Source organism: Vigna umbellata, chromosome 1, assembly GCF_029865625.1.
Source record: "Vigna umbellata cultivar VRB3 chromosome 1, Vumbellata_1.0, whole genome shotgun sequence".
Classification (NCBI taxonomy): domain Eukaryota; kingdom Viridiplantae; phylum Streptophyta; class Magnoliopsida; order Fabales; family Fabaceae; genus Vigna; species Vigna umbellata.
Window position 1 is genome coordinate 78,660,002 of NC_142165.1, and position 15,310 is coordinate 78,675,311.

The following is a 15,310-nucleotide window of genomic DNA, read 5'->3' on the forward strand; positions in this document are numbered from 1 at the left end:
CCACCTTGCCGTCAGCCACCTAGCGTTGCCGCTATCCTCCATCAACACGCCACCAGAATCGCGTCCTCACCATCTTCATCACGACAGAGAATCTTCCATGGCCATCTTAACGAAGCTCCGCCATCAGCCTTACAACCTCCATCTACATCGCAACTCGATCAAAGAAATCTGCACAGCGACGTAAGCAGAACGTGCCACCATTCATCTTCATCACCTACAAACCCAGAAATCAGAAAATCCCAAATTCCATGGAACCCTAAATTGAGTCGTTGTTCAACCTCGTGAGTTCGTCTCCTTGCAATGGTACCTACAACAAAACTTAGAAATCGCGAACTCTTCTCGAATTAGATGCATGAGCCTCGGGCCGCTATGAACCCTATATTGCATCAGTTGAAATAGATCTTGGTCGGTTGTGACAACGTCCTCTGCTTTTCACTATGACCAAAGCCACAAAGTAATCTCTTTCAGAAGTGGAGATGAGCCACGAGTTGAAGGAGACGTACGCGTGTATGCCCACGACAGAGCGCGACCGTAGGATTCTGATCTTTGGCGACGCCAAGTCCAACTCCATCGTCTACACCAACGCCAGATCGGTGGTCATCGTGAGCCTCGAGAATCCCCTTCACGTCTTTGTCTACAGGGAACATGCCTATCTGGCCACCGTCGTACGTTTCTCCTCCAACGGCGAGTGGGTCGCCTCCGCCAACACCTCTGATACCGAGTTAAAGAGTTAATAAAAGGTTGTTATGATTCAATCGAGTTGCCGCAAGTTCTTGTGGCACAGTCAGACACTGCTGCTATATTTTACTCTTCGGGGACCATGGGAATAAGCAAAGGTGTGGTTTTAACTCATGCAAATCTCATTTCCATAATGAGATTGATTTTCTGGTCTGCTGATGTTAGTGGATCCCAAGATGATATTTTCTTGGCCTTTATTCCAATGTTTCACATCTATGGATTTGCATTCTTTGAATTAGGATTGTTGTGTGCTAGTATAACAACAGTTTTGATGTAGAAGTTTGACTTCCAAGATATGCTTGATGCAATCCAGAAGCACAAGGTTAACAACGTGCCAGCAGTGCCACCATGTGATCCTTGCGCTAGTGAAGTATTCAAGGAAAGCTAGGTGTGACTTGTTCAGCGTAAGAAGAATGGGGACAAGTGTTGCACCTTTGAGCAAGGAAGTGGCACTGGAGTTCAGGAAAATGTTTCCATGGGTTGAACTAAGGCAAGGTTATGGACTAACAGAAAGTAGTGGTGGAGCAACATTTTTTGTCTCAGATAAAGATGCTAAAGCTCATCCAGATTCATGTGGGAAGCTGATTCCAACGTTTTCTGCAAAAGTTATAGACACTGAAACGGGGAAGCCTTTGCCCCCTAACAAAGAAGGAGAGTTGTAGTTAAAAAGTCCTATTATTAGGCTTTAAGTCATTGTTATTAGGTTTTGAGTCATTTAGTTGGCTTAATTCTTGATTGTTGGAAGATCAACAAGCAAAAATTGTTCTTAATTTGTATTGGGAGATATTGCCTAGGTTCAATAGGAACCGAGGCGAAAAGTTCTTCGAAAAAAATAATATAAAAAAAATTGTACTACTTTGGTTACCGGTGAACCGAGGCAAAATCATACCTCTTTTTGTCTCGATTCACAACCGAGGAAAAAAGTCTACCCCTTTTTGCCTCGTCTGTATATGCCTCGGTTGCGGAACCGCTGCCTATAGGCAAAAATAACCGCTGTCGTTTCCCTCGACTGCACTAGTGTGTTCAGATCCACCGTTGTACCACTAAGCTTTGTTTTCCCATTAAAGCTACTCATTATGAAGGTATCACTAGTAAATAAATAGCTTTTTAACTCGCACATTATGCTTCGGTTTCAAAAAAATCGAAGCATATAAAAATGCGGTGGCAATTTTATAATTCTGGTGACAGTATATGCCTCGGTTAAGTGCGAACGATGCCTAAAGGGATATATTGCCTCGGTTCTCTGACCAACTGAGGCAAAAAACCCTACTAAATTAGACTTTTCACTTGATAGTTTTTTCAAAATAGGTCTATTGCCTCGGTTCTCTAATCAACTGAGAAAAAAAACCCTGACAACTTTTTTGAAATAGGCCTACTACCTCAGTTCTCTGATCAACTGAGAAAAAAAACCCTGATAGCCTTTTCGAAATAGGCCTACTACCTCGATTCTCTAACCAACCGAGGTAGTATGTCTTGCCAGAGAATGATTCTGAATGTTTCAAATCCATTTTGTCAACATCTATTGCCTCACTTTTATATACCTCGGTTCATGAACCGTTATGTATAAACGAAAATAACCGATATAGTTTCTCTTTACTGCACTAGTGTATCCCTTTGCCCTCTCCTATTTCCACATCTTGGTTCCAGACAATGTGAGTATCAGTTTGGGGTAGTTGGGCATAATTTCATAGTTGTGTCAACCTTTAATCCATGCTTTTGTTTATCCTTGGTCTTCAGACAATGTGAGTATAAGTGGTTTTGTACCTCAAGATGTACGACTTGTATTTGTTGATAAGTATTATGTTCTTGCTGGATTGAGGAATTGAATGCTCCTCCGCTTTCAGTGGCCGGTGGAACCATGTCCATCATCACCAATAAATACGGTGGATACTGCTTTATCTTCTATAAATTTGGTAAATTGTGCAAGTAATGTTTTAGGCAAGAGAAAAACACTTCAATTGATTGCGATTCATCACATTAAGCTATTCCTCCAAATTATTATAAGAGTACATACTGTTCCAATAGAAGGTTTTCCTTGGTTGCTTCAGTAAGTAATAAACCACCAGCAGTTTTTTTCTTCAGCTTCAGCAACCTGCATTCCATATTTAATCAATCAGAGGCTTTCTTAAATCATTTTCAAGGTATGTAACAATTTAAACAATACTATTTACACCGAACATCTTTTAACAAGAAATTATATTTGAGAGAAATGGAAAATTATCAATAGCAGAGAGGAAACAACCAGAAGACGACATAATGTTGACTGTATGAAGACTTTGCTGGAATCTATATAATACTTACACTCATAAAAAAAAATCTATATAATATATAAAATATAAAGGCTTAAATAACTTGATTTTTTTTCACACAATAATTTTTTTTAAATAAAATTTCCACGAACGAATTGATAATAATAATAATAATAAATTTTTTTTGTATATTTTTATATTTTGTTGTTGAAGATTTTGCAAGAGTGAACAGGTTGTCAAGTCATTGAATCAGACAATGTTCTTTTTTGAAGGATTGGACAGGTCTTCCTTCTGAACCTATTTAGGACATAGGTGGTTAAACCCTATTTTAACCATTACCAACCCTCTAATGGCTATATAGGTCTTCATTCTTCATCAACATTATCTAATCTACCTGATATTTCAAAACACTGCAGTACCAACTTTGTTAGATGTGTAGCAATTTTTTTTGGTTCTCTTTATTTGGTGCGTTAGTCCTTACAGAAATGGCATCATTTAGATATATAATCACTTTCTTTTTAATAAATATCTTAAACTCTAACATTAAAACAATTATCCCTTTTAGATAAGGTGAAAAAGAACATTTATAATTAGAAATTACTTATAAACCTAAACAAAATTTACAAATTTTGTAAAGGTGCTATTGTGGAATTGAACTTGAATCGAAGCCCATGCAACAGAGATGCATGAGAGAAAGAATGGAGTTGTGGAGAGACATGAAGCTGTGTGAAAGAAATGCAGAAAAAGGAGATGGGTCACTGTGTATGAGGGGAACATCATGGAATGGTCTTGAAATTTTGTTAACGTGAGCAAAAATGTGCATGTATAAGAGGGATAGACTATGTTGCCTTCATATATTAGAATAATTAAGAGTTTGACGGCAATGTATTACATTTTATAAATCAAACAACATTAGAGAAAAAGGAAGAAGAAAAGGAAAACCAGCACAATGCTGGCTCCCATCATGTTGAATCTGTGAGGCTTTAAATAGCCTTAAACAACCCCATGGAGCATAGAGGCTTTTCTCACAATTTGATATTGTGGATTCTCTATACCCTAAATTATATACTGTTGCTCCAAGGTCCAACATCTAAACCAACACTACAAAAATAATATAATTTAGGAAAAGTTTATTTCTACTGTTTTGAAACCTCCATAAAATTTTTGGCATTTTTATTAAATCTGCAACTAACTTATGAATTTTTATTTTTTTTAATACATTTTCCCATGGTTTCTCAAATAAACAGCCAGGAAGTATTCTAAAATTCTTTTAATTCCCGCAATTTCTAATTTGGTTAGACTACATTTTCCTCATTTTTATTTTTTGAAATACATTTTCTTAGGTTTCTCAAATAAACAGCTAGGAAGTATTTTAAAATTCTTTTAATTCTCATAATTTCTAATTCGGTTAGATGGCATTTTCCTTTTTCTTTGCTTCCAACCATTTCATATATATTAATATACAAGATCAGTCTAAAAAGAACCACTAAATAACACAAAATTCCTTTAAACTCATACTTAGGTAAAAAAAATAGCTTTGAAACTCTCACTAACAATCCCAGGAGGATCCAAAACCCCCAAAGTGACATTAAGAATGTCAAAAACTTATATCTAGAATCCTGAAAACTCTTCAAAACTATTGCACTGCAATCTAGTGGCGCCCGAACGCCCAAGAACTAGTGCTCAGCGCTGGCGCCACTAGAAACGGGCGTTCAACGCCCAATCTGGGTGCTCAGGCGCTATCAGTAGATACCAAACTTAATTTTCTCACTTTAAACACTTTATCCCTAACTTCTAAAGGCCTCTATGAGGACCCTCCAGACCCTAAGAAAACTTTGAAAACACTACTGTAACTTAAAATGACCCATTGAAACCCAATTTCACTTCTATAAGCTACCCAAACTCCATTCTACACTTTCTAACCTCCATACTAGTTTACATCGTTCATAAACAAGTCTAAATACACATACTAGCACACTCAAATACCTTATAGTTTCATCCCAACTCTCCTACCTTCCATTTACAACCCTTAAAACCTCTAAAATGGACTAAAAACTCAACTTATGAAACCATAAACACTTCCATAACAAATTTGACTGGTTTTAGCTCCTAAACAAGTCCTAATAGGTATAGTAATAGACATCTAACCTTCCGAAACAGTTTATACTCATTACTCAAAAATATCACTACTTAAAACCCCCATTTTACACCAAAAACACTTGATAACTTCAACTTAAAACCCTCCCTCAACTACATAACAATTTTCAACCATCTAGCCCTTCAAACAAGTCTCAATTTACCTCATGACTTTATCAAATCAGTTACCATAACACTTTCATACCTATTTCTTAATTTCACTAACCAAAATCCCCTCTTTTTAAGCTTGAAACCTAAATGACTTAACCAATACTTTCAACAACCATTTGAATTCAATTTTAAACAATGAAACATCATTATCATACACAATTATAACAATATCAAACATCACCATTTCATCACACCAATAGTACATAGCACCATAGTATCAAAACATTAATTTAACATACATAACATTTACCCAATCACACCAATTTCACTAAAACGTCTATAAATCATAGAAATATTAAATTTATACTACAAACACAACTAAGACAAGGTCTAGCTTCCCTTACCTCACAAGAAATAGCCCAAACTCAAAGAACACTTCGTCGATTACTTAAATCGCAAGGAATGCCTAGACGAACCTACAAAACACCAAATTGAAAATATAGAAAGTCATTAGAACTCTAGTTGAACCAAGAACGAGTAGGAGAGACATGATTACACATGCAATACTACCAGATTCTTCTAAACTGATTCTAAACTGATTTGGAATGGAAGGGAAAAAGGAGCCGAAACTTACTTGCTCTATGACAGACATTGATTGGAAAGAAAAGTAGACCTCGTCGCCGTGATCGATTAGACACATCTTGATCGTCAAAGAGATAAGCGTCACAACTCTTAGAGAGAAGATAGAGAACTCTAAAAAGCTGGTTTCTAGAGAGATGACACGTCTTAAAATAGTAAAACTTGTTTATAACAAAATTATATATAATTAAATCATTTATATTAGAATAACCAAGTCTCACTATTTTTAAACTATCATCACGTATCATTTTGACGGGTTTTAGCGTGTCGATCCTTATATCATAATAAAAATACAATTTCGTTTAAAACATCTGAGAACGCAAGTGAGGAGTGCTCTTTCAATTCAGCAACGGATAAATAAAAAATTGCAGAAGTTGAAGATATCTAGAAAGGAGCAGTTTCAAGATGCAAAACCCAGGATAAATAATAGTTAATATTCTTATCATATTAAAAATATTTTTTATATTAATCATTTTGTAACAAATTTTAAAAGTTAAATACATGAATGAAGACAAAATATATTCAAATAATTTATTTTGGTTTCTGTTATTTTTAATTTTTAAAAAAGTACGTCTACACATCAACATTAAGATTTTTGTAATTGAAACCTTGGTCTTAAAAACAGAATCATGATATACAGTGGAAGAAATAAAATAATAGAAAAGATTATAGTAATGAAATCAGAAATGAAGAGAAATATAAGAAGAAAATAAGGTTGAATTTCAAATATCTAATATATAATTTAAAAACATTCCTCAAATAATATAATATTAATTAAACATTGAATCCAACTTTTTAAATAAAAATGTTGTCCCAAAAAACACATATATTTAGGCTGCAAATATTGTACTACGATTTAAAATCTATATTCAATTTTAAAGACCTAAAATTAAGAAGGAGTACAAAAACAATGTAGATTTAAATATGTATTTGAATTCAGCAAATAAATTTAAATATATATATATATATAAGTATATATAACTTAAATATATATTTAAACTTTAAAAATGTTTTTAAACTAATTACATTAATTTTTATAATTCTGAACCAAATTGATATTAAAAAAACTAGAAAATCAGAGTAACATTTAAAATAAACTGAGTAGTTAAAAGTCTTTTTAACTTTAATTTAACTAATTAAACAATATATTTATTTACTATCATCTTATATTTTCAAAATTGTCTTATATTTAGTATAATATACGATTTAATATATTTTAAAATTGTTTATTAATAAACGATATTATATATATATATATATATATATATATATATATATATATATATATATATATATATATATATATAGGGTTAAATATGTTTTTAGTCCCTGAATTATTAGACGATTTTGTTTTTAGTCCCTGCTCAGAACTTTGATGGTTTTTAGTCCTTATAGTTTTGAAACTCTGAGTATTAGTCCTTAAAAATGGACGGTGTTAAGTTTTTGTGGATGTGGCAAACGGCGATGCCACGTGATCACTGATCTCTGCCTTCACTCTCTGCCACGTGGGATGTTTAACTGTTGAACTGAGATTAAGTCAGTTAATTACGTTGTTGATTGAAATTAGATATAGGGTTCAGAATTTGTCAAAAGTAAATATTTGAATTGGGGGGAAAACGTAGTTTTAGTGGAAGCATTGTAGTGGAAACCTTTGACAGGAAGCATTGTATCTTGGTTGTCCTTGCGGTGGTGGTTGCGGTGGTCGTCAAAGACAAGCGTAAAGACAAGCGTAAAGGTAAGTTAAGCTATTGTTTTTGTGTTTCGGTTATGGTTGTTCCAATTTGTGCGTAAAGCGTTGATGTGTGAATGTAGGTCTAGAAATGGTTTTTGACATTTGTTTGCATCACATGGGGAAGTTTGTTAGTAATAAGGGGCTACAGTATGTTGGAGGAGAGATACACGTGATCAAAGGAGTTGATCCGGATCGTTGGTCATATTTTGAAACGGTTGGAATAGTTAAAGAATTTAAGTATGATGCAGACTTCAAACTTTGGTGGAAGGGGTCCAAACAAAGGCTGATGAATAATGTCAGATTATTGAGTGATGATAGTGAAGCACTGTACTTGGCTAATTATGCAGAGGAGAATAACGAAGAGGTAGAAATTTATGTTGAACATGTTCCTAGTGAGGCAGTGGAAGTTCACTTTCTTAGTTGTGGTGAAGTGGCTGAGGAAGTGGAAGAGGGTGATGTTGAAAAAGGAAACATAGACACGGAGGAAGTGGTTTCCAAAGTGGATGAGATTGTACAAGAGGGTGGAATGGGTCTAGAAGAGGGTGAGGAAGACTGTGATGGTGGTCATGAACAGCAGGAGGTTGATAAGGGTGAGGAAGACTGTGATGGTGGTCATGAACAGGAAGAGGTTGAAAAGGGTGAGGAGGAAGAGTGTGATGGTGGTGAGGAACAACAAGAGGTTCAAATGGGTGAGGAAGAAGAAGAGTTTGGTGGTGGTCATGAACAACAAGAGGTTCAAATGAGTGAGGAAGAAGAGTGTGATGGTGATGATGAGCATGAAGAGGTTGAAATGGGTGAGGAAGAAGAAGAGTGTGATGGTCATGATGAACATGAAGATGTTCAAATGGGTCAGGAAGAACAAGAGTTTGTTGGTGGTGATGAATATGATTATCTTGGGGAAGAAGAGGAAGGGGGGAATGTTGTTGAGGGGGAAGTAGAAGCTTCAGCTGAAGAATGTATGGATGACAGTGAAGAAGACAGAATGGCTAATGAAGATGATGGGTTTGATGTTCAGAATGATAGGGTGGACCAATTTCGGAGAAACATTAATCCAGTTTTGGATAGGTGGAATAGAATGAAAAAGAAGAAGAAATGTGTGCGTAGAAGAGGCAATGTTGGGGAAGGTTCATTTTTACTGAATGAAGAAGTTGGAGATCATGAGATGAATGAAGAATACAACAGTGATGAATTGGATTCAAATGTAGATAGTGATGAGGATGTGAGGTTATCAAAGGGGAAATTTAAAAAGTTTAGAAAAGATGATATGAACAAGAACTTCATATTTGAATTGGGGATGGAGTTCTGTTCTTTAAAGGAATTCAAAAATGCACTATTGGAGCATAGTGTATTAAATGGAAAAGAGGTTAAGTTTGTGAAGAATGACCTGAACAGAGTAAGGGCAGTTTGTAAAAACAAATGTGGTTTTCTGATTATGGCTAGCAAGGTAGGAGGGAACCAAACATTTAGGGTGAAAACCTTGGTTGGACGACACAGTTGTGGAAGGACCTTTGGAAACAAAAGTGCAAATGTGAACTGGATTGCACAAGTATTAGTAGATAGGTTTGTAAATGTGGCTAACATGACTGTCAACCAAATAATTGATGACATTAAGAAGTCATTCAGTGTTGGAATCACTGCTTGGAAAGCTGGAAAGGCAAAGCAAATTGCCTTGGATTCTTTGGTTGGTGATGTAGAGCGACAATACGGTCGTGTATATGATTATGTGGGTGAATTGCTAAGAGTGAAGGCTGGAACATTTAAAATTAAAGTCAATCAACCTCAACCAAGTTTGCCTCCAAGATTTGGCTCATTCTATATGTGTTTAGAGGGTTGTAAGCAAAGCTTCTTAGGAAGTTGCAGGCCCTTCATAGGGGTAGATGGTTGTCATCTGAAGACAACATATGGGGGTCAGCTGTTGGTGGCAGTGGGCAGAGACCTGAATGACCAATATTTCCCACTAGCTTTTGCTGTGGTTGAAAATGAATGCAAAGAGAGTTGGAGATGGTTTTTGACACTACTACTGGAAGATATTGGAGGAATTGATTGTCAACGTTGGGTTTTCATCTCTGATCAACAAAAGGTATCTTCATTTTAATATCTCCCTATTTTTATACTATTGAGCAAGACCTTTTCTGAATTGCAGGGACTAATGACAAACTTTTATAATTTGCAGGGACTAATGACAGTTTTTGATGAGATCTTGGAAGGAGTGGAACATAGATTGTGCTTAAGGCACTTGTATAACAATTACAAGAAGAAGTTTGGTGGAGGAGTGCTTATTAGAGATCTTATGATGGGGGCTGCACAGGCCACATTCAAACAGGATTGGGAAAAGAAAATGGGTGAGTTGTCCAATGTTAACATTGATGCTTACAATTGGTTGCTATCTATTCCAACTAATCGTTGGTGTAAACATGCATTTAGTAGTTATCCTAGATGCGATGTCTTGTTAAATAATTTGTCTGAGTCATTTAATAGTACAATTTTACTAGCTAGAGACAAACCTATCATAACTATGATGGAATGGATTAGAACTTACATTATGAGGAGGTTTGCAACACTTAGAGAAAAAGCAAAGACATATACAGGAGTTGTGATGCCTAAACCACGAAATAGGCTTGCTGGGGAAGTTGAGAAGAGTGGAAATTGGATTCCAACTTGGGCAGGGGGAGCAAAATTTGAAATCACTCACGGGTTTACTATGGATAAATTTGTAGTTGACCTTAGTAACCATTCATGTAGTTGTTACTTTTGGGATTTGGTAGGAATTCCTTGTAGGCACGCTGTGGCTGCCATCAATTACAAACAAGAAAACCCTGAAGACTATGTACATCCTTATTACAAGAGAGAGGCTTATGACACTTGTTATGGCCCTGAGATTGTTCCAATCAATGGACAACAATTGTGGTCTACTTCTGAATTTAGTTCCCTACTGCCTCCAATTTATAAAACACCCCCTGGGAGGCCTAAAAAACTAAGAAGAAGGGAGGCTGATGAATATGTCACTCATACAAAATTATCAAAGAAGAATCTTCTTATGAAGTGTAGCAGCTGCAATGAATTTGGTCATAATGTAAGAACATGTAAAAGGGCAAACAAAAAGGTACAAAATCAATCTTTTACAACTCACTTATTTACACATTCAAACTTATTTACAATCTTACAATTGCAATGTTGCTTACTTCCATTTACAGAACACAAGGGCCACTTCTAGTTCAGGAGGATTTGGCAGCACAAGGGCCACTTCCAGTGCAGGAGGTTCTCAACCACAAGCACCTCCATCAACGTCAGAAGGAGGACCAACATCAACAAGGGGAAGAACAACTGGCAGTGAAGCAGGAGCTGCATCAAGTCACCAAGGAGGAGGAACATCAAAACGGGGAAGAAGTGCCAGTGGAGCAGGACCTGCATCAAGGCACGAAGGTGGAAGAAGAACATCCTCAAGACTAGCTGCACAACATCTAGGGTCCCAAGCTAGTACCAATTGAAGAATTATTGTAGCCAACCCTTTATTGTATTGAATTTTGTAATTCACAGTGACCCACTAAGGGAACAATTATAGTACTGGCTACAGTGGTTGGTGTGGTTGCTTTTAATATGTTTTGTAGTGGAAAGGGACCACTAAACTTATGTTATTTAATAGTATGTGACCACTTCATTTTCAAAGGGACCACTAAACTTCCAGTTGTATTCCATCTTTGCATAGTGGCAAGTTAACTTTATTTATTCCAAGTCCACATTTACAGATACTCTACCTGTGCTTTCTTATGCTGTGAACTGTTTTCTTTATTAACATAAATGAATATACCAGTAACAGTGGAATGTTAAAGGGAAAACAAACAACAACATAAACAATTTCCAGACAATCCTCATTTTATTCAACCATAATTCTTAGTTACAATTCATCTTTAACAAAAACATAATACAAAAGAAAATTGTTAACGCCCATGACAAGATAAACAACAACAACATCATTTTTCCAACTTTCTTCTCTTCTTCTAATTTCCTTTTCAACTTGTCGTTCTTCTTCCTTAGATCCAATACGAGTTTTTCATTTTCCAAACACATTTGAAGTTCTTCACGTTTTCTTTCAAAGCTTCCTTCAGTTTCAGAAACTCCTTCATCATGCCATTCAAAGTAATTACAACTTGAATTACTCTGCAATCAAAACAACACAGGATTAATTCAAAATTCAGCAAATGAAATGAAATATTTAATCACTTACTGCCCAATTTCTACATCTATAAAACAATCTTCCTTTGTTCTTCACAGTAGTTGCCTTCAAAACCAACAATGTTTCACCACAACCACACAATTTAGAAGGTAACCGTGAAGATGATCCACAGCTTTGCGACTTAGACGAACCAATTGACCTTCGCGTCCAACCATTTCCTCCACTGTCACCTTTCATTTCACTACAAGAAAACAATCCCTTCATCAGCTTTGGTGCCCATGGTGCCCACGGTGCCCACAAAAACCCTATATCCCAAATCGTCATATTCACACGAAGAACAGAAGAAGACCAAAACCAAAACATACAAACTTACCTCAACAATACCAACTCCAACCTTCAGATGTACCCAAGTTCTTTCTCCTCAGCTGCAGCCACGAAGAACAACCAACTTTCTTCAAATCTCATTTATAAAAGATCACGAAGTGCTTAACTAACTTAATCTCAGTTCAACAGTTAAACATCCCACGTGGCAGAGAGTGAAGGCAGAGATCAGTGATCACGTGGCATCGCCGTTTGCCACATCCACAAAAACTTAACACCGTCCATTTTTAAGGACTAATACTGAGAGTTTCAAAACTATAAGGACTAAAAACCATCAAAGTTCTGAGCAGGGACTAAAAACAAAATCGTCTGATAGTTCAGGGACTAAAAACATATTTAACCCATATATATATATATATATATATATATATATATATATATATATATATATATATATATATATATATATATATATATATATATATATATATATATAATTTTTTTTATGGATTTTTCTATTAACAATAAATGAAAAAAACAGAATGACATATCTATACAATTTAATTTTTTTGCATTTGCATACGACTAATATATTTTAATTTATCTATTAGAACATGATATTGATATCTTTTCAATATCATCTTATATTTACAAATATAATATTTTCAAAATTACCTTATCTTTCTAATCTTTTAAAATTGTCCTATCCTATCGCACAAATATTTTAATATTAATAAAAAAATTAATATCGTTTTCAAAATCATCTTATTTATTTAAACATGAATATTTAAATATTGTGATATTGATAATATTAATATTTTCTCAAAATTATTATACCATATTAAGCTTAAAACTTACATTTTATTTTGATTTAGTATGATTATTTAAAGATATTTACAATATTATTATCTAAATATTTTATGTTTCAAAATCCTATATAATGAGGTATGAGGCATAGAAAAGTTTCACTTGAATAAAAAATTCTTTCACTTCAATCAGCTGCATATTAAATTTTTGTTCATACATTAATTCACGCATGGAGATGAAGAATATGATTATTAAGAGAAATTATGAGGTAATTTATCGTTGATTTGATTTAGAGTTGATTTTAGGATTAATGCTTCTTTTAAAGGTTGTTCTTATGCATTTTTGTATGTTAAATGAAATTTCTAGGCAGAACAAGACCAAAAGCATAAAGAAATTAAGTATCTTTTCCAAATAGGAAGAAAAAGGAAAAGAAATGAGAGAAACCCTGCTGAAAAAACTTTACCAGTCGTGAGCATCATGATTGAGTTTGATGTTGCTCTTCAGGAGGATGCTGATCTTAACAGACAGAGAAAACCTGTCATTAATAAGCTTAAAAACTTGTGTCTTTTTCACGACGTTCTTTTAGAGTATGTGATTAATTAATCTTTAATTTTTAATTTTTAGTATGTAGTTTATAGTTTATTACGGATCCTTGAGCGTGTAAAATACTCTCTTTACAAAAATATTTATGATTTATATAAATACAGTCAATATGAAAATTATAAACGTAGGTTTGAGTTGTTTCCTAATAAAAAGACTTAGCGATTAAATCGTACTTTCTAATATGTTTATTGAAGTGGGTAGAAATAATTCTAATAATTTTTTTCGCCAATTATTTTGCAGGAAACAACAAGAGTTTTTAGACCATGGATTGCTAACTGTATTAAAGAATTGGCTTGAACCACTTCCCGATGGAAGCTTGCCAAATCTAACTATACGCATAAAAATTTTGAAGATTTTGAATGATGTATATTGCATTTGTAGCAGTATAATATTTTAGGTTATTATTTTTGTCAAGATTATTTAGAATCTCATTTTACATTTTTGGTGTTGCAGATAGACCTAGAGCACCATGATAGAAGGGAACATCTAAAGAATAGTGGCATTGGAAATGTATGATTTGTCTAATCATTTGAGTAATTTGTTTTCTTCATACCTAAAAGATTCGCTCAATTATTTGTAACCTATTCATAATTTGAACATTTTCTTGTGTTAACAGGCAGTCTTGTTTTTATCACAATCCGATGAAGAAATTAATGTAAACAGAAAACTAGCCAATGAACTAATTTACAAGTGGGTAAGTAATACAATATTTAATTTTTACTATATCGAATACTTTATATATATATATATATATATATATATATATATATATATATATGTTTTTTTATTTATTTATTCTATTTATTAAAAATGAAAAATTCTGGATGCCCTAACCTTTTTTGCATAATTAATCTCTTTCTTTTATTTATTTGTTTCTTTCTTTACAAGAGAAGTTATGTTTATGTAAATCTTATCTCTTACTTGCAGTGTCGATCCTTATATCATAAACAAAATACAATTTCGTTTAAAAGATCAGAAATGAGAACGGAAGTGAAGAGTGCTTTTTCAATTCAGCAACGGATAAATAAAAAATTGAAGAAGTTGAAGACATCTAAAAAGGAGCAGTTTCAAGATGCAAAACCCAGAATAAATAACACTTAATATTGTTATCATATTAAAAATATTTTTTATATTAATGATCTTGTAACAAATTTTAAAAGTTAAATACATGAATGATGACAAAATATATTCAAATGATTTATTTTGGTTTCTATTATTTTTAATTTTTCAAAAATACGTCTACACATCAATATTAAGATTTTTGTGATTGAAACATTTGTCTTGAAAACAGAATCGTGATATACAGTGGAAGAAATAAAATAATAGAAAAGATGATAGTAATGAAATCAGAAATGAAGAGAAATATAAGAAGAAAATGAGGTTGAATTTCAATATCTAATATATAATTTAAAAACATTCCTCAAAGAATATAATATTAATTAAACCTGTGCAAAAACAGCGTATAACGTCACGCGTTTGACGTTCAACCACTGAATAGCCAACATTAAAAATGACCGGTAGTATTTTTGTAAATAATTGCATTTATTAGACGTCGTATTTTTGTAAATAATTGCATTTATTATACGTCGCTTAAAATTGTAATTTGACGTCAATTTGTTATAACTGGTAAATTTTGCGAAAATGCTTGGCACGAAGGTGGAAATGTATTTATGTATGACGTCAAATTCCCTAGAATTAGACGTCAAAAGGATATAAAACGTCGAATGTCCTAGCGTTATACGTTAAAAGGTTAGTGAATTGAATAAAAATTTGAGTGGGAGATTGAAAATTCATTCACTT

At 33.9% G+C, this 15,310-nt stretch overlaps 1 protein-coding gene across 1 annotated transcript; it reads left to right on the forward strand.

The window, feature by feature from the left end:
- The first annotated feature begins 13,136 nt into the window (after nt 1-13,136).
- On the forward strand, nt 13,137-14,828 carry LOC148206503 (protein IWS1 homolog 1-like). Its single transcript, XM_088108015.1, has 6 exons — nt 13,137-13,175; nt 13,274-13,494; nt 13,751-13,874; nt 13,964-14,020; nt 14,127-14,204; nt 14,802-14,828. The coding sequence occupies exons 1-6, from the start codon at nt 13,137-13,139 to the stop codon at nt 14,826-14,828; spliced, it is 546 nt and encodes a 181-aa protein (XP_087964141.1).
- The last annotated feature ends 482 nt before the right edge of the window (nt 14,829-15,310 follow it).

What these genes read in the sequence shown, in the direction of transcription:
- LOC148206503 (XM_088108015.1), top strand. Translation starts at nt 13,137, where the DNA reads ATGGAGATGAAGAATATGATTATTAAGAGAAATTATGAG. An exon ending in TTATTAAGAGAAATTATGAG is followed by an intron (nt 13,176 to 13,273) that starts GTAATTTATCGT and finishes TGAAATTTCTAG; the next exon opens with GCAGAACAAGACCAAAAGCA. An exon ending in ATGAACTAATTTACAAGTGG is followed by an intron (nt 14,205 to 14,801) that starts GTAAGTAATACA and finishes TCTTGAAAACAG; the next exon opens with AATCGTGATATACAGTGGAA.